The 21,748-nt window shown below is 51.4% G+C and overlaps 1 protein-coding gene across 2 annotated transcripts; it reads right to left on the reverse strand.

The window, feature by feature from the left end:
- Window positions 1–1,561: 1,561 nt before the first annotated feature.
- LOC103696372 (uncharacterized) lies at window positions 1,562–21,117 on the reverse strand. Of its 2 annotated transcripts, none has more exons than XM_008777976.5 (3): window positions 20,646–21,117; window positions 3,161–3,312; window positions 1,562–2,421 (listed from the first exon to the last, which is right to left on the reverse strand). In XM_008777976.5, exons 1-3 carry the CDS (start codon window positions 20,908–20,910, stop codon window positions 1,741–1,743), a joined length of 1,098 nt encoding a protein of 365 aa, XP_008776198.3. In that variant the 5' UTR covers window positions 20,911–21,117; the 3' UTR covers window positions 1,562–1,740. The 2 variants fall into 2 exon arrangements, with proteins under 2 accessions (XP_008776198.3, XP_008776197.3); XM_008777975.5 differs by having other exon boundaries at window positions 3,161–3,315; window positions 20,646–21,068.
- Between the last annotated feature and the right edge of the window lie 631 nt (window positions 21,118–21,748).

The raw sequence follows: 21,748 nt of genomic DNA on the forward strand, positions 1-21,748 counted from the left end.
ATGTGTCTGGTTCCTAATGTGCAAGAGGAAAATAGAATGCTTTGTTTTTATTATATTTTCTCTAATTTATTCGTCAAAAACTAAGAGGTAGCATGGCTTGACCTATAAAATCCTTCAGAAACTATAGAGCTCTTCATCGATAAAGAAGATGGAGGTAGTTATATGATATGAGTAGCCGCTTTTACCCAAAAAAAAAAGAAAAAGAAAAAGAAAAATGAAGATGGAGGTGTGATCTTATTCCTTCTGCATTTGGTGAGAAATTTTCGTGGATTGCAGCTGGTTTGTTGGATCTCTGCATCCAACATTATATTATTAATGCCCCTTTCTGAAGAATTTAAGGACAAAGGGTAACATGTATTCATCCATAATTCATGGGGCGTCCAGGTTGGCCTCCTTGGTGCATGCTGTATTTTAATAACGTCAGTTGCCCACCATGTCAGTAAGGATCTGATGATATGTAGTGCATATTCATCCAACAATTCCTTTGTGCTATCATACACAATTTTCCTTCAGAACGATACCACCTCAGGTTGATTGAAGATGCATGCTTTCATGCTATTGCAATGCTAATTGACAAGTGCTTTTGCATGGTGAGTAGAACAAGGGTGACACTTGGGGATTGCTTTTGTTCTTGTTGTAGATTCACTTGCTTCGCTCAAAGAGAGTTCATGTGTTTCTTACGTAAGCAACCTAGGTGCAAGTTTGGTTTAGCTAATGCTGATGCTTGTTTTAGCTCTGCATAGCTTATCAAATTTATAACAAAAAGGAAGAAATGCTTAGGCCTGACATAGAATAATACCTTTACTGGAAGAAGTCGAAATATCTGCAAAATCCACATGGAAGATACAGCGACATGTTGGACATGTGGTTGATTTACTTCTTTTATATTTTTTGAAAATTTGACATTTGCGAGGATTACAGCGATGCCTTAACTTCTCTTTTTTTAAAACTTTATTTTAGAGGAGGTTGAGCTGCTTTATGGGTTATTGTATAGGGATGGGGAGGAGGTTTGCTCGATGGAGTTGGTGTTGTCGTTTGACACAATCAATAAGCTAGGGTTTTGTTGGTGTGGTGGATGTAGGCTGCTATTTTCTTCAGAAGGTTAGCAGGTTGGCAGGTTGTTTTTGCTGCTGAGTTGGCATTTGACTATATTTTCAGGCTGTGAAGTGGAAAGTATCTTGGTGAGCCTTCATGAGTTGCATCTTGTAGGGTATGGGTGTGGATATTGTCTTTCATGTATATGTAGGTGGTGAATTGTGTGTGTGTGTGTGTGTGTGTGTGTGTGTGAGAGAGAGAGAGAGAGAGCATCCAGTATCAACAAGGAGGGTATGGGTTGAATCAAGATTTTGCATCTTGTAGGGTATGGGTGAGGCCTTTTTTGCATGGTGGCACTGGAATGTGCAATGGGTTGAATCAAGATTTTGCATGGCAGTTAATTAACTTGGTTCATGCAACAACATTAGAATCAAACCAGATTCTCAAGCTCCATTTTGATCTGGAAATGATCAACCCACCAAGCTATTCAAATTCACAAATTAAACTGAAATGCTACAATCTATCATTCAGCAAAATTAATTCGGGGAAGTGTCTTTATTTGATAAAAACCAAGTTACGTACAAGAAACCAAACATAAAATTTTAGGGAAGAAAATAATTACTCTTATAAAGTTCAGTTTATAAGCACCTTCTGTACAAATGATTCCAGTATTTACCCTGGATGATATATCACATGCGACCTTCTTCAAAAGCTATCCTGCTTTGGCTTCCTGCTCAATTCTGAATACTGCCCCCCCATCCGCTGCAAAATCTCCTCCCACAGATTTGACGAAGAACCTGCCAATGCCTCATTAATCAAATGCGAGCTACATGCAGCAACAACCCAGTAACCCAACCCAATCTCCTCCTGCAACTGATCGAACTGCCACCCAGAATACCCGACAAAGAATCTGAAATCCTGCAGTCCGAGCACCCCTTTCTTGATGAGTGCTGCAGCTTCGTTTAAGCTGTGCCGGGCACCAAAGAAAATGCCTGGGAGCACCTGCTCACAACCTTGGATCGACGAATTTCCACTTGTCTTCAGTAAGAACATGCTAGCATCTAGGGGGCCCCCGAAGTAAAGGGAGCAATCCGCGAATGTGGTTGCGAGGTCAGGATTGGATGGCTTCATATGCTTGATCTTCCTGTTGAGGGGGCGGTTGAGAATGACTCCAAATGGCCCCTCTCTGGGGTCTCTGGTTCCCAATCGGAGGAGGAGGACAACAGCTCTTTCGAAGCTGGTTAATCCATCGAGCTTCTCAGTTGCAACTAACAGACACCCAGCTTCCGGCATGGAAAGAGAGTGCGCCCAGTTTAGACCAAGCCGCTGGGATGGCTCATCTGAGGCTGTACCTTTCGCAAGAACATCAGGATCCAGCAACTGCACCTGAGTAAGCAAATAAAAGGGTTGTCTTTTCCTGAGCAATAGATATTGACACCAAGCGATACACTAGCTAAGCCGCGATACACTAGCTAAGCCGCAGCCAATGATTACTACTTACACAAGCCAAGTTGATTATGACATAGTGATTGAGATCATAAGCACTGCTAGAGTAGTTGAAATCAGAAAAGCTAAATGTACTCATCTAATGCTCTAATCCGCTTAGGTCAATGAGCAAAAGTTAAGAGGCAATTCCTGAAATAACCAGTGCTGTGAGGCACATCTAAAGACTATGTACCCAGCTCCCATTTGATTTGCTCTTCTCCTGGCTGCTGCATAGGTCAATATTTATTGACCAAGGCTGCTTATCAGGGTGTTGGTTAACAGGTCCAAAATTTCATCATTCCAATGCAACCTGGTTCACAAACTGGGGCTCATTTATGTAAGAGGAAACAGGGTTCTAGCGGCACTGACACGTGCATTAAAAGAGTTGTCCATGAGGCCAGAATATTATTCAGAGGAAAAAAAAAAATCAGAGATTTAGTTCAAGCAAAACCATAGTAACAACAGTTAGTAACTGAGGCAAGAAATGCACGAGAGGCATTGTTAACTGTGACAAGATGCATCCAAGATGACTATCCACATTCAAAAAATAAACGCATCATTACATGAAATGCCAAAAATAAGCTACACTATAAATGACTATTTAGGGGAATGATCAGCTACACTATTTTGATCAATTCACCTGCTCATCACGCACAAGTTTTGCTCTGACATCTCGCCAGTCAGACAATGTATAATGGGACTTGTGGATGGAGTCACTGGATTTTGATTCATCATGTAATGGATGAATTCCTTCAGAGCCATCCCCCTCAGGAATTGATGGATCATTGTTTCCTGCTAACGAAACAAAATCACATTTAGCACTACCGTATCAAAATCAAAAAGTAATAAAATCTCATTCCAAGCATGAATGGAATTGAATATGGAGCATATTCATGATGCAAGATAAGTTACTAGAAGATCCAGTTCCATTAAAGTAAAAAGTAGTTTAAAAACAGAAAAAAAAAAGGTGCAACTCTGGATGCTACGCTACTTATGTTTGATGATTTATAAAAGAAAATGGGATTTGAAATATTGGTTAAGTAACCAGCAAGTAAATGGATAACCGATGGACATATCAGCAGCTAGATGACTGCAAGACATCTCATTGGGTTTCCTCAAGGAGTCATGACCTAAAGGAAGCAGAGGCATACTCACCTTCTCACCTTGGAGTCTCACCATTAACAGAGAGGAATCTCAACTTCTATCTTATTCTGCCTCAAATTTGTCCATACATTCATGTGTATATAGAAACTTTGAAACCAAACCAAACTGTAATGAAAATGAAATGTTGAAGCTAAAATTCCATAGCACCACAATTCGGCATATAACGTAAAACCTTAGCAACCTTAAGCTCTAACTTTAAAATCCTTATAACAGCAGCACTTCTACTGTAAAACCAGTCCCAACTGCCCATCTTTAAAACCCAATTTGATTTCATTTCCTCTTTTCTAAACCGTAATCTGATTACCATACTTTTTCTCTTTTAAAATTCCATAGTGAACTCTGAACTCATACTTTTCATGATCTAAACCCTGTTAGCTCTCCTTTTAGAAACAGAACTAAGTTGTTGAACTCTCATCCTTTGTTGATAATCACCATCACATGCCCCTTGATATGGGGTTCCATATCAACAAGAGTTGCTTTAAAGATGATTGTTGCTGCAGCATGATGACTGTACCTTAATGCACTTTCGTTGCATCCTTAGGAGTCTTTGAAAGATCGGTCAGCTTCATTCCTTCTTCACTTTATTAGCTAGTGTTTTTAAAAGCGACAAACAAGGCACCTAGTGACCACCTGGGGCTAAATTTGGCCAGGCTGCCTAGGCCAGGCTCACTGAAACCCTACTTCTTTAAGGGTTTCTTTGCCATTTTCTTTCCTCCTCGCCATCTTCTATCCCTTTTCAAGCCTCAAATGGGACATGTGGGAGGGCAGCAAGGGCTACCAGCAACCTGGTAGCAATCAGTGTGCGGATCAACAATTATCAACATCAGCCTGCACATATGAGTAGCAGTGATGGCCCCAGTTGCCAGAACCAGTGCCAGGTGTATGTATATTTTTTTCTTTCTTCCTCAGACCCATTTACATCTTCTTCTTCTCGGATTTTTCTTCCTCTTTTTGTTCTCCTCCTACCACTTCTTCATCTAGCCATTATTTTTTTCTTCTAATTTTCCCTCTTGTTCTGCTTGCTAACCTTTGTTTTGCTTGCCTCTCCTCCTGCTTCTTGATGGTTGTGGGTTGTGGCCCTGCAGCCTCTTGGCTACTGCTTTTTGGAGCATTTTCCTCCTTAGGCAGCCGTCTAAATGCCTAGTTGCCTCCCTAGGCCATGCAGAGAGTTCACCACCTGGCCTCAGGCAGGCAGTCACACAACCTTATCCTTAGATTCTAGACTTGCACTGTTTATTTGAAGCTTAAATGTTTGATCAATAGTTTTATTAGCTTAGCTTCCTAGATTCAAAGTCTGAGTTTTTGTTGCATGTTCATATTGGGCTAGGTCACTTTCTGTTCATTGTGTCAAGTAAATTTTCATGTGTATTTCTCCTGCATCTTACCTATTTATTGGACTTTTGTCCTTGAAATGCATTGTATTGCATCATGATTGGCGAGTGCTTTACATCATTACTTTAGGTTTATCCTATGCCATTATGGTATAAGAGCTTAGGTTACGCACAAAATAGATCAATGAGAATAATAAAGGTACATAAACCCAAAGAGAGCATAATCACTTGTTTCTTTGCAATCAAGTTGATTCTTCTCTAGACTCTGTACGAGATTATAATCAAGATAACTCAAAGTTGAATTATGATAAATAGATTGTATGAATTATGACGATGGAGATTGTATTTGTACATGGTAAATAGAGCACTAAAGCACCAATCCCCGAAAACAGCCTTAATCTGCCTTCTTGCGGCCTTAATCCATCAACTATGAAATCTTATCAGGGACACTCATAGTTCCTCTCTTCTAAACCCAACTAGTCCTCTCTTATTCCTTAATCATGCCCTCTCTGAATTCAAACCTGAAAACCCTGTTGTGTTTCCTCTACAAACCAAAATAAGGAAGGGAAATAAAAACTCGTATATTATGATGCATAAGGTAGAAAGAAGTAAAATGCATATTAATTTGGTAAACAAAAAATAAACATAAATCACTATCTATATTAGCAACCTGATAGGTCCATCCTTAAGAGTGAATTAGGTCCAAAAGTGTTGTAATATTTTGGAAACTTAGATCTCGTAAAACACATTTTGTTACGATAAAATGATAAGCACATCCAAGGCACTAAAAAAACCAAATTTCTAGATTAGTTTTGGAAAACGAGAGCAACCAGGGAGACGGTGTATGTATTCAAGATCACCGAGGCAATATTGGTGGTTTATGTGATGATTCCACATGCATCCAGAAAAGGATTCAAATAACATTGTTCAGTGATCAATAACAAATTGGCTATCATGAAGCATATCTGTGGCTAATATGGAGCATTGAAAGAGAAAATGGGCAAACTCATTTATTTAGAAACATTAGACATGGAAAGTGTTGCTGGTGGTCCAAACCGAGAACGATTGACACAGCGGTGTGAACGGGGTTCCGTCTGAGTTGTCTTGGTTGGTGTTGGTTACGCTCCACCTTCCACCGGGAAACCTGCGAGCAAGCCTCGCACCACCACTGGGGTAGTGGGGGCCCTCCGACGATCAAGTCAGAGGAGATTGGAGGAGGAGGAGAGATGATAATAGCAAGCAAGAGAGTGCTCTGGAAGATATTGCTTACCCCCCCTTCTCCCCCCAGCCGCATATATACCTGGCTGGGGGGTCTCTCAGGGGGGTTTGTCATCGTGGGGCGCGATGGAGTGGCCACTGACATGGCCGTTACAGGGCGTCGTGGAGCAGCGCTGGGTACGGCCATGACAGGGCGTAGTGGAGTTCCGCTTTGTACGGCTGATACAGGAGATCGTGGAGCAGGATCGGATACAGCCGTTGCAGGGAGTAGTGGAGCAGGAGGCCTCGGCGTGCCTCTGGGAAGCCGCCTGTCGTTATCAAGAGATCTCCGACTCGGGGTCGGAGTGCTGGATCAGGGGGCAGCCGACTCGAGGTCGGGCTGTGGAGCCGAAGATGTCCGACTCGGGGTCGGACTGCTGGATCAAAGGGCAGCCGACTCGAGGTCGGGCTGTGGAGCCGAAGATGTCCGACTCGGGGTCGGACTGCTGGATCAAAGGACAGCCGACTCGAGGTCGGGCTGTGGAGCCGAAGATGTCCGACTCGGGGTCGGACTGCTGGATCAAAGGGCAGCCGACTCGAGGTCGGGCTGTGGAGCCGAAGATGTCCGACTCGGGGTCGGATTGCTGGATCAAAGGACAGCCGTAGTCTTCATGGGCGCGCGTGCCGGTCACGTGGAGCATGGCGGCTTAGTTCCCCCGTAACAGTAGCCCCCCACTTCCGAGCCTGGAACCAGAAGGGGAACGGGTGAAGGGAGTGATGCTTCGAGATTGCCGCCATCCCTCGGAGAGGCGCGCGCGCTTCGAGCTCCCTGCCTCCTTTATGGCGTATGGCGGTTGTTGCTGACCTGGCAGTCTGAGGATTTCGGCGGACATCCTTCCTTAATTACAGACATTTTCGAGTTTCTCCTTTGCGCTGCCGTTGTTGCCGTCGGACTGTTCGCTTGCTTCTCCTTTGACGCTCTCGGAGCCGTTCTTCCTTCTCTTCCGGTGAGTTACCCCATTCTTCTACTTAGGGCTCTCCATACTTTCTCCTTTTGTACTAGTGTACCCCAGTCGTCCCGGTCTTTCCCCCCTTCTTGTCCCCGTCCTGACCGTAGGTTTATTGGCCATTAGGAATGGGCGAAGTGAGAGCAGACCACATTAAGTCGGAGCTGGTCGCCGAAGACTTAGACAAACTCGTGGCTCGGTACCACCTTCCCGAGGCCTGCAACGTTACGCTCCCGGGGCCTGAGGAGAGGATGTCCCATCCTCCTCCAGGGAAGATCGCCATCAATGAGGGCATTCTCCAGGCCGGGTTCCGCTTTCCCCCTTCGGACTTAGTCGTGCAGGTACTCCGGGGTTTAAGAGTTGCGCCGACGCAACTGGTGCCGAACTCGTGGCGTGCCCTGACGGTCTTCCAGGTTCTCTGCCGCATGCACGAGATTCCCGCCACTCTGAATGTTTTTTGGGAGTTCTACAGCCTGAGTGGCCACCCCCAGGACAAAGGGTGGTGGTGCGGCGCGGCGCGGCGAGGGTGCGGCCTCGTCAAAGAGGCTCCTTCCTCCATTCACGGCTGGAAGGAGCGTTTCTTCTTCATCGATGTAGATCCCTCTTGGGAAATCAGGGCGACCTGGGAGACGCCGATGAAGTCCCCGATCGGCCTATCGAGACTGTCGAGGGAGGAATCCGATGGCTTCGCCGCCTTGAAGGGGTTGGTTGCCGAGGGCCAGCTCCCCCCGGTGGCCCGCCTTATTTCCGAGGATACCTTGGTGAATGTTGGTCTGAGCTCGGTCCCCACCGACCGTGAGCCCGCCACCATTTCTTTTTGACTCTTTTCTCCTCTTTCGTCTCGTTCTTTCCTTCGGTTTCTCAGCCCTCGACCATCTCGTTCTTGTTGCAGAGATTGACGACGTCATGCGGTCGGACAAGGGACCGGCTGTTGGTAGGTCGTCCCTACTGGAAGCGGTCCGGAGGAGGAAACGAGCTCCTCCGAGCGGGGCCCCGCCGGCGAAGAAGTCCCGCAAGGAGGTGCCTCCGACGCCGACCGACGAGTCCGGGCCCACCGATCAGGGAGACGCCGTGGGCACGGACCGGCAGCTGACGCTGTATCAGCCCTCCAGTGGTGAGACTGCCGCTATTCCGGAGGTATCATCCGAGCCCGCTCGAGACGGACGGGTCGGACGTGATCGGTCCCCGGCCCGGCCTTCGACTCAGCCGGCTCCTGATGATTCGAGGAGGGACGCGCCGAGGCCCCGGCCGAGCGGGGCCCTATCGATTCCTGGAGTGACCCCCGCCCCGAGCACAATCAGCAGGACTCTTCCCCAGGCGATGGATAAGGGTAAGGCTGCAGAACCACCATCCGGCTCCGGGGAGAAATCGGGGTCGGCCTTCACTACCGATGGCGCCCGAAACCTCATCGAAACAGTGCTGCTGGAGAAGGACCGTCGGCGGGTCCGGGAGTTGGGGGTCTCTGACGTCGGGGCTGCCAGCTGCGTCTGTCTCATGTCGGTGAGTGTTCTTCTGGCCGCTTTTCACCATTTATTAGCTCTGTTGTTCTCCGCCTGACGCCCTCACTTTTCCTATCTCTTAGCTCGCCCAGTACATGATTCGTCTAGAGGAGTGCTACAAGGAACAGGCGGGGCTTCTGGCGAAGGCCGAGGACCGACTGAAAGCAGTGGAAGAGGGAGGCCAGGCTGTGGCGGGCAGGACGACCGGGGACCTCGAGGCGAGGCTCCGGGAGGCCGAAGAGCGGGCACTCGGCTTCGCAGCCCTCGAGAAGCAACTGTTGGAAGCTCGGGAGCAACTCAAAGTCGCCTCGGGCCTCGAAAGAAGGGTTAAGAAGGCGGAGGAACGAGCTGAAAAGCAGTCCCGGAAGGTCGCGGACTATCGAGAGAGGTGGGAGAAGGCTCAGCGGTCTGCCGACAGCGCCCGCAACCGAACCCGGTCTCTTGAAGCCAAACTGGGCGAATTGGAGTCAGCCTTGGAGAGGTCCCGCGCGAACGACCAAGAGCTCCGTTCGCGCCTGGAGGAAGCTGAGGCCGCTCGCACTGCTGCCGAGGCGAAGCATAAGGAGGCTCAGGCTAATCTGCTGAGGGTCTCCTCCGAGGCTGAAGACCGGATTGTGGCGAAGGTCTTGGAGGCTAAGGCTCAGATTACAGAGCGAGCAGAGGCGGCGCTGGCCGAGAAGAGTGCGGAGATCGGGCGCCAGGCGGTACAGGCTTATCGTCAGTCCGCCGAGTTCACCCGTGATATGTCGGAGGCGGTACGGGCCTATCGTCAGTCTGACGAGTTCGTCCGTGACGCGTCGGACGCGGGGTCCGAATCCTTCATCTTAGGCTTCGAGGAGGGCCTGGCAAGGGTGTCGGCTAAGTACCCCGAAGTTGACCTGAGTGGGATTTTCCTTCTCGACTCCTCTCCGGCGCCATCGCCTGCTGATTCTCCTACCGCCTCCCTACCCCCTGCGGACGAGCCCGACGTTCCCGACCCGGGGGTTCCTCCAAGCTGACCTCTTGTACCTTTCGTTGTCCTCTTTTTTTGTATGTCGGCGTTTTGCCAAATTGTATGGGCCTTGGCCCTGAAACAATGAAAATTAATACAAGTCGAATGTTTCTTCATCTCGCTTTCGTCCTCCTCTTTTTTTCTTTTTAACTCTTGGCAGCGTCTTGTCGACTCCTGACTCTCGAAGTTCTTGGCAGGAAATTCTTCTCGTTGGTCGGCCAAGGCTGGCGCAAGCCGAGGCGACCGGTCGGGGCTTCAGGCTAGTCTGGTCCCGGGATGGTCATCGGGTTAGCCTGGCATCCGAGGGCCAAGCCTCGGGAGATTCCGCTCGTTGGTCGGCCAAGGCTGGCGCAAGCCGAGGCGACCGGTCGGGGCTTCAGGCTAGTCTGCTCCCGGGATGATCATCGGGTTAGCCTGGCATCCGAGGGCCGAGCCTCGGGAGATTCCGCTCGTTGGTCGGCCAAGGCTGGCGCAAGCCAAGGCGACCGGTCGGGGCTTCAGGCTAGTCTGCTCCCGGGATGATCATCGGGTTAGCCTGGCATCCGAGGGCCGAGCCTCGGGAGATTCCGCTCGTTGGTCGGCCAAGGCTGGCGCAAGCCGAGGCGACCGGTCGGGGCTTCAGGCTAGTCTGCTCCCGGGATGATCATCGGGTTAGCCTGGCATCCGAGGGCCGAGCCTCGGGAGATTCCGCTCGTTGGTCGGCCAAGGCTGGCGCAAGCCAAGGCGACCGGTCGGGGCTTCAGGCTAGTCTGCTCCCGGGATGATCATCGGGTTAGCCTGGCATCCGAGGGCCGAGCCTCGGGAAATTCCGCTCGTTGGTCGGCCAAGGCTGGCGCAAGCCAAGGCGACCGGTCGGGGCTTCAGGCTAGTCTGCTCCCGGGATGATCATCGGGTTAGCCTGGCATCCGAGGGCCGAGCCTCGGAAAATTCCGCTCGTTGGTCGGCCAAGGCTGGCGCAAGCCGAGGCGACCGGTCGGGGCTTCAGGCTAGTCTGCTCCCGGGATGATCATCGGGTTAGCCTGGCATCCGAGGGCCGAGCCTCGGGAAATTCCGCTCGTTGGCCATGCGCCTGTCGCTTGCAGCCCGACGGGATTTCTCCGTGGCCAGCTGCGATCGTGTTTCTCCTCTTCTCCAAGCGTTGCCTGGGGAACACCAGAAGGACATTAAACGCTAATTGATGCGTTACCTGGGAAATCGGATCACCAGTTGCTGCTTGCGAGGAGTGTCAGTTAAGCGGCCGCGATGCGCGCGTTCTTCGAGGCGGATACGGCCCGGGCGCGAGCGGAGATATGTGGACCTAGGGGTACGTGCCACCCGGAGTGTCCTGCACAAAGAATGCGATTAAGGAGAATGACGCTTAGGAAATCGCGGGAAGATACGCCTCGAGAGCCAGAACGGCTCCGGATTCAATGCGTCCGCATTTATGGGAGCCACCCGCATCGGAACGACCGGAGGGCTGCAGTTTGGCTATAAATATAGGTGCAGGTGCGATGGAGCCTGCCAAGCCGGAGCTGTTCAGGTTGCCATGGATCGTGGGCCTCCTCTCCGGCGCATGGTTGAGAGACCCCTGCCGAAGGAATGGGAGGCGCGCCCTTCGCGACTTCCACCAACTAGCCGTTTCATCTGGGATCAACAAGGAGGTTCTCCCCGGCGGAACTCCGCTCTAGGCGTTTCATCCGGGATCACGTCTCCCCTCCTTGAAGTTCGGCCTCCCGATTGAGCTCCGCACCAGGTGCTTGATCCGGGACCGCGCCTCCATATGCTCTTCCCCCTTGTATTCCTTCTCTCCCTTAACACTGGGGAGGACCGGAATATCCCTTGGAGGTGGCATTCCCCTGGAGGCAGCGGGAGCTTCGTCTGCGGCGGCTCCTCGTCCTCTTCGTGGGGCGTGGATGGCGCATCCGGTTGGAGGCAGTGTGGACTTCTCCTTCGTCCACTTCTTCTTCATCCGCGCCGGCTCTTCGTCTCTTTCGTGAGACGCCGATGGCGCCTCCGGTTGGAAGCACCCACTTCCGACGGGATTGCAACCGCTTCAGACGGAGGTTTCGGGATCCCAGATCTTCAGCTCCTCGGAGTCTCCACCTCTTCTTTACTTTCTTTACCCCCTAATTCCCCTCTGGGAATTCCTTGTAATCACACGAGCACGCCGTTGTAACCAGAAATTATTGAAATGCAAAGTGTTATACATTTTTGAACTGTCTTTCTGGCATCATCGTTCTACTGGTAATACATCCGCAGGTTAGCGGAATTCCAGCTCCTTAGAATTTCTCGACCATCTAGGGCCTCCAACTGGTAGGAGCCAGGTCGGTTTACCCAGCGAACCTTATACGGGCCTTCCCAATTTGGCGCTAGCTTCCCACCTTCCGTGGGTTGAGATGCTTTAGCTCGCCTTAGCACCAGATCTCCGATTCTGAAAAGCTTCGGTCGGACTTTGGAGTTGTAATATCGGGCCACCCTCCGCTGATACATCGCCATCCGAACCTGCGCCATTTTCCTTGCTTCTTCCAAGAGATCCAGGTTCCCTCGGAGTTGCTCCGTGTTGGCCTCGGGTCGGTGTGCGGCCACCCGAGGTGAGGAAAGTCCGAGCTCTACGGGGACAACGGCTTCCGTGCCATAGGTTAGGCTGAAAGGTGTCTCCCCGGTAGGGGTCCGATGCGTGGTTCGATACGCCCAGAGGACATTCTCGAGTTCCTCGACCCAAGCTTGCCTCGTCCGACCGATTCGCGCTTTGATACCTTGGAGGATTGTCCGATTTGTGACCTCGGCCTCGCCGTTGGTTTGGGGATGCGACACAGATGTGAACCGATGCTCGATCCCGAACTCCTCGCAGAAGTCACGGAAATGCTTGTTGTCGAACTGTCGGCCATTATCCGAGATGAGGACCCGAGGTACCCCAAATCGGACAATGATGTTCTTCTTCACGAACTTCCGGACTTGTGCCTCCGTGATAGTGGCCAGTGGCTCCGCCTCCACCCACTTGGTGAAGTAGTCGATTGCAACGATCAAAAATTTCCGCTGAGCTGAAGCAACGGGGAATGGTCCAAGGATATCCATTCCCCACTGGGCGAAGGGCCAGGGTGCCGTGATTGGTGCCAAGGGGACAGAAGGAACTCTCTGGACGTTGGCGTGGCGCTGGCAGGCGTCGCATTTCCGCACATGATCCTTTGAGTCCTCCAACAAGGTAGGCCAATAATAGCCTTGCCTCATGATCTTATGCGCCAAGGACCTAACCCCCAGGTGCGATCCGCAGATGCCTTCGTGGACTTCGCTGAGGGCGTAGGCCGCTTCCGAGGGGCGGAGGCACCTTAAGAGGGGGGCGGTGAACGAGGTCCGATACAGCCTCCCTTCATAGAGTACGTAGTAGGCGGACTTCATGACGAGTCGCCGAGCTTGATCTTCGTCCTCTGGGAGGATCCCTTCGGCGAGGTAGGCGATGAGCGGGTCCATCCAAGATGGCTCCGGATCAATCGCCATCACCGCTCCGGCCTCGCCGATGCTCGGGGCATCCAGGATCTCCAGATGGATCGCCCTCGACAAGTTGTGCGCGTCTGCGCCCACCAAGCGGGACAGCCTGTCGGCCCTGGCATTTTCGCTTCTTGGGACCTGCTGAATGTCAACACTGCCGAGGTCGGGAATGAGTGCTTGCACCTTCCAGACATAGCTCTGCATGGTCGGGCTCCGAGCCTCGAACTCCCCTCGGACCTGCTCGACCACCAGCTGGGAGTCGGTGAAGACCTTCAAACGCCGGACGCCGAGCTCCTTGGTGAGTTTGAGTCCTGTGACTAGGGCCTCGTACTCCGCCTCATTGTTGGTCACTGGAAATCCGAACCTCAAGGCATACTCGGCTATCACTCCATCGGGACTGGTAAGGACCAGCCCGGCCCCTCCACCTTCAGGGTTCGACGACCCATCAATGTGAAGCGTCCAGATGGGGAGGTCGAGGCTGGGTGTTTCCGGCGGCCTAGGTTCCGCCTCCTGCACAGTGCACTCAGCGAGGAAGTCCGCGAGCACCTGGGCCTTGATGGCGGGTCGGGACTGGTAGCGGATGTCGAACTCACCAAGTTCTACTGCCCACTTCACCAGCCGTCCCGCATTCTCAGGATTGCTGAGGATCTGCCGCAGTGGTTGATCGGTCAAGAGGGTGACAGGATGAGCCTGGAAATAGGGGCGAAGCCTCCTGGCCGCGGTGAGCAGCGCGAAGGCGATCTTTTCCGCCTTCGTATACCGCGTCTCGGCATCCCGTAGGACCCGGCTGATGTAGTACACAGGCTTCTGGAGCTTTGCCTCTTCCCGAACCAGTACTGCGCTGACTGCGGTTGGGGAGACCGCCAGATAGAGGTAGAGCATCTCCCCCTCTTGCGGCTTGGACAGCAGGGGAGGAGACGCCAAGTACTCCTTGAGTTGGTCGAATGCCACTTGACATTCGGCCGTCCAAAGGAAGTCTTTCGGGCGCTTCAACACCTTGAAGAACGGTTGGCAGCGTTCGGCCGATTTTGCCACAAATCGTCCGAGCGCGGCGACCCTTCCAGCGAGCTCCTGAACCTCCTTCACTTTGGTCGGAGGGGACATATCTTGGATGGCCTTGATTTTGTCCGGGTTGGCCTCGATCCCCCGCTGGTTGACAATGAAACCGAGGAACCTCCCGGCCGAAGCACCAAAGGCGCACTTCGCTGAGTTCAGCTTCATGCGAAACTTCCGCAAGGTGGCGAAAGTCTCCTCCAGATCCGCAATGTGCTGGTCTGCATGGCGACTCTTCACCAGCATATCGTCCACGTACACCTCCATGTTCCGGCCAATCTGCTCCTTGAAGATTTTATTGACGAGGCGCTGGTAAGTGGCGCCAGCATTCTTCAGACCAAAGGGCATTACCTTGTAACAGTACAGCCCCCGGTCTGTTATAAAGGCAGTTTTCTCCTCGTCCTGTGGAGCCATCATTATTTGGTTGTAGCCGGAGAAGGCGTCCATGAAAGACAGCAGCTGATATCCGGAAGTCGCGTCGACCAGTTGGTCTATCCGTGGAAGCGGAAAGCTATCTTTGGGGCACGCCTTGTTCAGGTCGGTGTAGTCGACGCACATCCTCCACTTCCCGCTCGCCTTCCGGACAAGTACGACGTTTGCCAGCCACTCGGGGTAGCTCACCTTCCTTATGAAACCTGCATCCAAGAGTTTGTCTACCTCCTGGTCGACCACCCGGATCCGATCCGGGGCACAGTGTCTCTTCTTCTGCTTTACTGGTCGGTGGGTCGGGTCGACGTTGAGAGCGTGAGAAACGACCTCCGGGTCGATCCCAGGTACATCGGCCGCCGACCAGGCAAATACATCAGCATTGGCTCGGAGGAATTCCACTAACCTGAGCCGAGCTTCCGAGTCGAGGTTGGCACCGACCCGGACCGTACGGTCCGGGCGACCCTCTTCAAGGGGAACTTCGATCACACCCTCGGCCGGCTCCCCGTGCCGCAAAGCCACCTCGTCTCTGGCGTCAAGGGACTCGACGCTTAGGGCCTCCACGGGCTTCTTCCCTTTGAGAGTAGCTAGGAAACATTGCCGTGCGGTCGGTTGGTCACCTCGGACCTCTCCAATCCCAGCCGCCGTGGGGAACCGCATTAGCAAATGGTATGTAGAGACTACCGCGCGAAGGGCGTTCAGTCCGGGTCGTCCGAGGATAGCGTTGTAGGCCGAGGGAACACGGACGACCAAGAACCCGAGCCGCACCGTGGCTTCTGCGGGTGCAACGCCCGCAGTCACAGGCAGCTCAATGACACCTTCGGCCGAGATAGCGTCTCCAGTGAATCCTATGAGGGGGGTGGATGTTTTGTGCAACACTTGTCGGGACAAGCTCATCTTTTGGAAGGCCTCGTAAAACAAAATATCAGCTGAGCTTCCACTATCCACAAGAACACGCCTTACATCATAGTTCGCCATAGTGAGGGAGATCACCATGGCATCATGGGGGGTCTGAACCCCCTTTACATCCTCATCACAAAAAGTGATTACATTTCCGACCCGCTGCCTCTTCGCGACGGCCACCCCTGATGCTTCCACCGAGCCCCCTGCGTTCCTCACGGGCCGAGAGCAGCCCCCAGTGATGGTGTGGATCACGCCCGCGACGGGTCGATTCTGCTCCCGAGGCTCCTGAGGGGCCGGGTCGGCCGGACGCGGGTCTGCGGGGGGACGTCGGTCGTTTACATATCGACCGAGACGCCCTCGGCGGATGAGAGCCTCGATCTCGTCCCGAAGCTGGAAGCAGTCTTCGGTGTCGTGGCCGTGGTCTCGGTGGTACTCACAGTACGCCCGAGAGGGCCTCCTCCCAGGGATTTTCTTCATCTGCCTCGGGACCGGGAGGTTCTCCCGCCCCTTGACCTCCATAAGGATCTGGGCCCGGGGGGCCAGGAGTGGGGTGTACCGGTTGAAGCGTCGGTGCGGAGAACGAGGGCGTGGGGCGCCGTGGTTCCTCGCCGGTGACGGGCTTCTGCGCCGACGTTGAGGCGTCGGGCTCCTCCTCTGGGGTGCCTCTTTTCGCCTTTTCTTCCCGAGCTTTAGAGGGGCCTCGGCGGCCTCCTTGTTCCGGTGGGCGGCTGCCTCCTCGGCGTCTGCATACTGGTTCGCCCGGGACAACAGCTCCGGGAAGCTCCGCGGCAGGCGTTTGTCCAGAGAGAAGGTGAGTCTGCCCTTCCGGAAGCCACGCTTCAGGGCTGAGAGAGCCACCTCCTGGCTCAGGTTCCGGACCTCCAATGTAGCCTTGTTGAAGCGGGTAAGGTAATCCCGCAGGCTTTCTCCCTCGTTTTGCCGGACATCAAAGAGGGAGTCGGAAACCAATCGCCGCCGGCTACTGACGGCGAAATGGCTGATGAAGAGGCGAGTGAACTGGTCAAAGGACCGGATAGAGTCAGCCTCCAGGCCGGCGAACCACGCCCTGGCTGGGCCACGGAGGGTCGCCGGGAAGGCCTTGCAGAGGAGAGGATCTGATGCTCCATGGAGGAGCATAAGAGTCCTGAAACTCTCCACGTGATCCCGCGGGTCCGCCGCCCCGTCATAGGGCTCGATCGCCGGCATTTTGAATCCCGGCGGATTTGGGGTCCGCAGGATCCTCGAGGCAAGCGCCGGTTGGGAGGAGATCTCCAAGTCGGCGAAGGAATCTTTGGAGTGGCCCTTCAGGACCTGGAGTTGTCTGTGGAGATCGTCCACCCGCCGGTCCAGGGAGCGCGACCGGTGGGTGGGAGACAAGGAGCGGCGCGAGGGGGACCGACTGGAGTGCGGGCCCCTCGAGGACTGGGGGGTCTGAGAACGCGCCCGGGTCCGCCTCTCGTACCCCGCGCAGCTTCGATGAGAAGGTTCTGGCAGAATGGACCGTGCTCGAGAACCTTCCTCGCGCCGGCGCTCCTCCCCATGGGAGAGGAAGGAGCGCGGGTTGAGGAAGACAGGTGAGCGCTCAGGGGGCAGCGGCTCCTGGGCCCACTGTGGCGCTCGAGACATCACACCCTGCAGGTTCTGCACTGCCTCCGCGAGGGTGCGAACCTGCTGGGCTAACTGGTCGAACTGAGCGGCTTCGACCATCTGAATGGGGGGTGGAATGGTGGAGTGTTGCTGAGAATGTGTTGGAGACGCAGCGGCCTCCCGGCCGGAGGCGCGAGAGGCCCCCGACCGGAGGCATTGGAAGCTCCACGACCACCTCGCCGTGCCATTACGATCGCTCTGAGATTCGGTGCCCTTCCTCTAGCGCCAACTGTTGCTGGTGGTCCAAACCGAGAACGATTGACACAGCGGTGTGAACGGGGTTCCGTCTGAGTTGTCTTGGTTGGTGTTGGTTACGCTCCACCTTCCACCGGAAAACCTGCGAGCAAGCCTCGCACCACCACTGGGGTAGTGGGGGCCCTCCGACGATCAAGTCAGAGGAGATTGGAGGAGGAGGAGAGATGATAATAGCAAGCAAGAGAGTGCTCTGGAAGATATTGCTTATCCCCCCTTCTCCCCCCAGCCGCATATATACCTGGCTGGGGGGTCTCTCAGGGGGGTTTGTCATCGTGGGGCGCGATGGAGTGGCCACTGACATGGCCGTTACAGGGCGTCGTGGAGCAGCGCTGGGTACGGCCATGACAGGGCGTAGTGGAGTTCCGCTTTGTACGGCTGATACAGGAGATCGTGGAGCAGGATCGGATACAGCCGTTGCAGGGAGTAGTGGAGCAGGAGGCCTCGGCGTGCCTCTGGGAAGCCGCCTGTCGTTATCAAGAGATCTCCGACTCGGGGTCGGAGTGCTGGATCAGGGGGCAGCCGACTCGAGGTCGGGCTGTGGAGCCGAAGATGTCCGACTCGGGGTCGGATTGCTGGATCAAAGGACAGCCGACTCGAGGTCGGGCTGTGGAGCCGAAGATGTCCGACTCGGGGTCGGACTGCTGGATCAAAGGGCAGCCGACTCGAGGTCGGGCTGTGGAGCCGAAGATGTCCGACTCGGGGTCGGATTGCTGGATCAAAGGACAGCCGACTCGAGGTCGGGCTGTGGAGCCGAAGATGTCCGACTCGGGGTCGGACTGCTGGATCAAAGGGCAGCCGACTCGAGGTCGGGCTGTGGAGCCGAAGATGTCCGACTCGGGGTCGGATTGCTGGATCAAAGGACAGCCGACTCGAGGTCGGGCTGTGGAGCCGAAGATGTCCGACTCGGGGTCGGATTGCTGGATCAAAGGACAGCCGTAGTCTTCATGGGCGCGCGTGCCAGTCACGTGGAGCATGGCGGCTTAGTTCCCCCGTAACAGAAAGTATAAAATGGATTAACCTAGATTATAGGTTAATCAAGGCATTTCAATTAAACCTGCTTATTATTTGATGCTCAAGATATTGGCATATAATGATAATCCTCATCCTACAATTTTTAAAATTAAGATGAAAGAGAAAGGAAAGGGAACAAAAATAAATAACTTACCCCTTTGGGCAGTCAATTGTTATTATAGTAAGATAATCATTCCTTTTAGAAGTTTAGAGCTGGTTAAAGATCTTGTTTTCAACCTTTTTCCATTGTCTTTTAAAAAAAGTGTCGCGGTGCACAAGCCCCCACCATGGTGGGGTCTAGGGAGGATCAGATATATGCAGCCTTACCTCCTCATATAGAGAGATTGTCTCTGTGTTTTGAACTTGTGACACCTAAGTCACAATGGAGTAATGTTACCATTGCAACAAAGCCCACCCTTAAATATTATTTCTTTTAAACATATGAAAAATAAATAGGAGCCTAATTTGATGAGAACCTATCTTTTCGAACAAGAAACTAAAGTCAAACAATCTCTAAGAGGCGTTGAGTCATAACTTACAATTTAAGAAAAGAAACAATCCATATTCAGTTATAATCAGATTCTAAGCCTAGTCCAGTCATCAGATTCTTGATCTGACTTACCAAACTCAAGAGCATGTGCAAGATCTGATTCAGGTGTGAGAGCAGGGAAGCAGAGGGCTAAAGATTTCAAGCAAGGAGTCACCTAGGAAAGAGGTGCTGGAGTGAGATTTCAAAAAGTTTTTGAAGCAGTAATCTATGTAGAAGATTCTGGCAAGAAAACTTTAATTAACCATGATGAGCATAATGGCAATTTTGATTCAACTTACAGAACAAAAATCTTGGGTCTTGAATTGAGTTTTTAACAAACTGCTTATATGCCCAAAATGTACTCAGAAGTTATGCCTCTCCAAAGATGTTGACTCAGTCACCCTCCTATACCATATTTAGCACCTCCAAGAGACCTAAAATAAAAGAAGTAACAGCTTTCTGTGACAGACAATAACTGACATAGGACATAAAATCTAATTCTTTTGACCTAACTTTGCTTTGTAACTTCTTGGGAGGAATATCATAATCTTGGGTTATTGGTTATCCAAAAATTGCAAGCTTCCCTCTTGCAACAGAATCATCAAATTGTCATGTTCAGTTCTCACCACCATCCATTTGCTGCCTAGGGTCCAAAAATCAATATTAGTCTCTTGGTAGTTGGGTTCCATTGAGCTAGACAGCTCAACCCAGTGGGGACAGATCCATCTCAGCACTTTGGCCAAGCAGTTCCCCAATCCACAAACTGTGCCCAAATTTGCTGCCTGAAAAATCAATGTGGTGCTATGAGTTTCTTTTTCTACAAAACCAACACCTTACTTCCTGGTAATCTATAAATCAACACGCAGTCTATAGTATGTTTCTAAAATCAACAGAACAACCACCTTCAGTACTTTCTGGTGTCAATCCAGTTTTCAATGACATCCAAACTTACTTCCTCAAATCTGACATCTGATTTCATATTCAAAGGGAAAAACTAAAAATGGTTGATTGAGGCAAATGCATGCTGATCAAGCCTAACAAGAAAAACCTGTCATACCCAAGGTAAATATTGACGATCTCTAACAAGCATACACACAATTTTGTACGTGTCATTGGGAAAGATATAACTGTTTAAGAAGGGATAATTTTCATTCAAATCCTGCTGTCGACAATTGTCAGAAGTAATCAAACAGTACTTTCATAAGGTTACAGCTGGAGAAGATCAGATTATTAAAATACAAGAAACTATCAAACTCTAACCCGTTGTGGAAGCCAAACTATTTGTCAAACCATCTTACCAGAATGCAACAGAAGCTGTGAATCCATGTCTGGACTGGAAAAGAAACGAAAACTATATACCCAACATTCGAATTTTTCCTTTTTTTAATAATTCTTTTTTTCCGTTTGGTAATCTGAGAAACCAATGAACTTAATTTAACCACCGAAAACCAAAGAAAAAAAGAAAAAAAAACTAGAAAGATGCTTCTTTTTTATATATAAATACATCCTAAACAAAACCCAGCCATAACCTTTTCCACCAGATTACAACCAGAAAACACCACCCGTCTCAAAAAAACCTGTAAAAACCAATAATTCCAAATCAAATTCGAGAAGCACACAACAGAATACAAAAGGGAAGACCTTTACCGGAAGAGGAGGAACTATTATGGTCCTTCTTCTTGCCCGAGGCCCTCACCACAAAAGACCGGTTCCCGAAGGAAGACAACCTCACGGCCCCCCTCGCCGAAACCCTAATCTCGAACCCTCCGCCGAAGACGGGTGCCTCCTCCTCCCCGACAAGGAGCCTACATCCGGCGATCTGTCTCACGGACACCAGCCCCTTCTCCAGCTTCTTCCTCGCCGCCCCCAAGACGAGCCCTCCGCCCTTGGTATTGAGAGCCAAGATGTCCATAGACGCGCTATTGATCTCGGAATTCTTCTCTTCTCTAGGCTTTTATTCTCGAATTTTGGCTTCAATTGTTCTTTATTGGGGCGGGGGAATTTTGGATGAGGATGGAAACAGAGAGAGAGTTTTGTTTCTGATGGGAAGAGGTAACGGGAGAAGCGACCAGAGAGCAACAGGCCGAAGTGGGGGAGGAAACAGTGGAAGTATGGTCACAGTCGGTGATGGTAAGCGTACTTTTGACTTGGTATAATAAGTTTAGCGGGGTCGGATTTACGTGCGTGATCCAACTAGGAGTCCAGCAGTTCCAGGACGGCCGTTGCAACGGTTTCGAGGACGCTCTCAACCCAATTAGTGGTTTTTTCTTTTTACTGAAAAAACAAACACCACCCGAATCAAATATTCTCCTAGCAGAATGGAGACCCAGTAGAGGCTGCTATGCGGGGATGGGCTTGTCCGTTCCTCCCTCCTTCCCCTATTTTTTTAGCAAAAAAAAAACAAACAAACACCACCGAATTAGTGTTGGCCACGCTTGATCTACCGAGTGAGGCCCAGTCTTGCTTTTGGTATAAAAAAACACCTTTAGGAAATATTTGGCAAAGGGTGATCATCTAAAGATCAAAAATAATGCAGGTTCAAGTGATGGGATTATTGTATTTAGTTGCACCATAGTAATCCTATATAGCAGTATTCCCAAATAACTCCATCCATCAAATCATCGCTCAACCTAGTGATAAAATATCAATCCTTAGTGTCCTTAATTATATATTGTTATATTACTATTCAATAATAATTTTAAATTATAATAGAAATATATTATTATACATTATATTCAGATAATGATAGT

The sequence above is a fragment of the Phoenix dactylifera genome, chromosome 11 (assembly GCF_051530095.1).
Source record: "Phoenix dactylifera cultivar Ajwa chromosome 11, Ajwa_hap1_PhDact_Kaust_v1.1, whole genome shotgun sequence".
Classification (NCBI taxonomy): domain Eukaryota; kingdom Viridiplantae; phylum Streptophyta; class Magnoliopsida; order Arecales; family Arecaceae; genus Phoenix; species Phoenix dactylifera.

What these genes read in the sequence shown, in the direction of transcription:
- LOC103696372 (XM_008777975.5), bottom strand. Translation starts at nt 20,910, where the DNA reads ATGGACATCTTGGCTCTCAATACCAAGGGCGGAGGGCTCGTCTTGGGG. An exon ending in TAATAGTTCCTCCTCTTCCG is followed by an intron (nt 3,316 to 20,645) that starts GTAAAGGTCTTC and finishes TTGTTTCGTTAG; the next exon opens with CAGGAAACAATGATCCATCA. An exon ending in AACTTGTGCGTGATGAGCAG is followed by an intron (nt 2,422 to 3,160) that starts GTGAATTGATCA and finishes TTGCTTACTCAG; the next exon opens with GTGCAGTTGCTGGATCCTGA.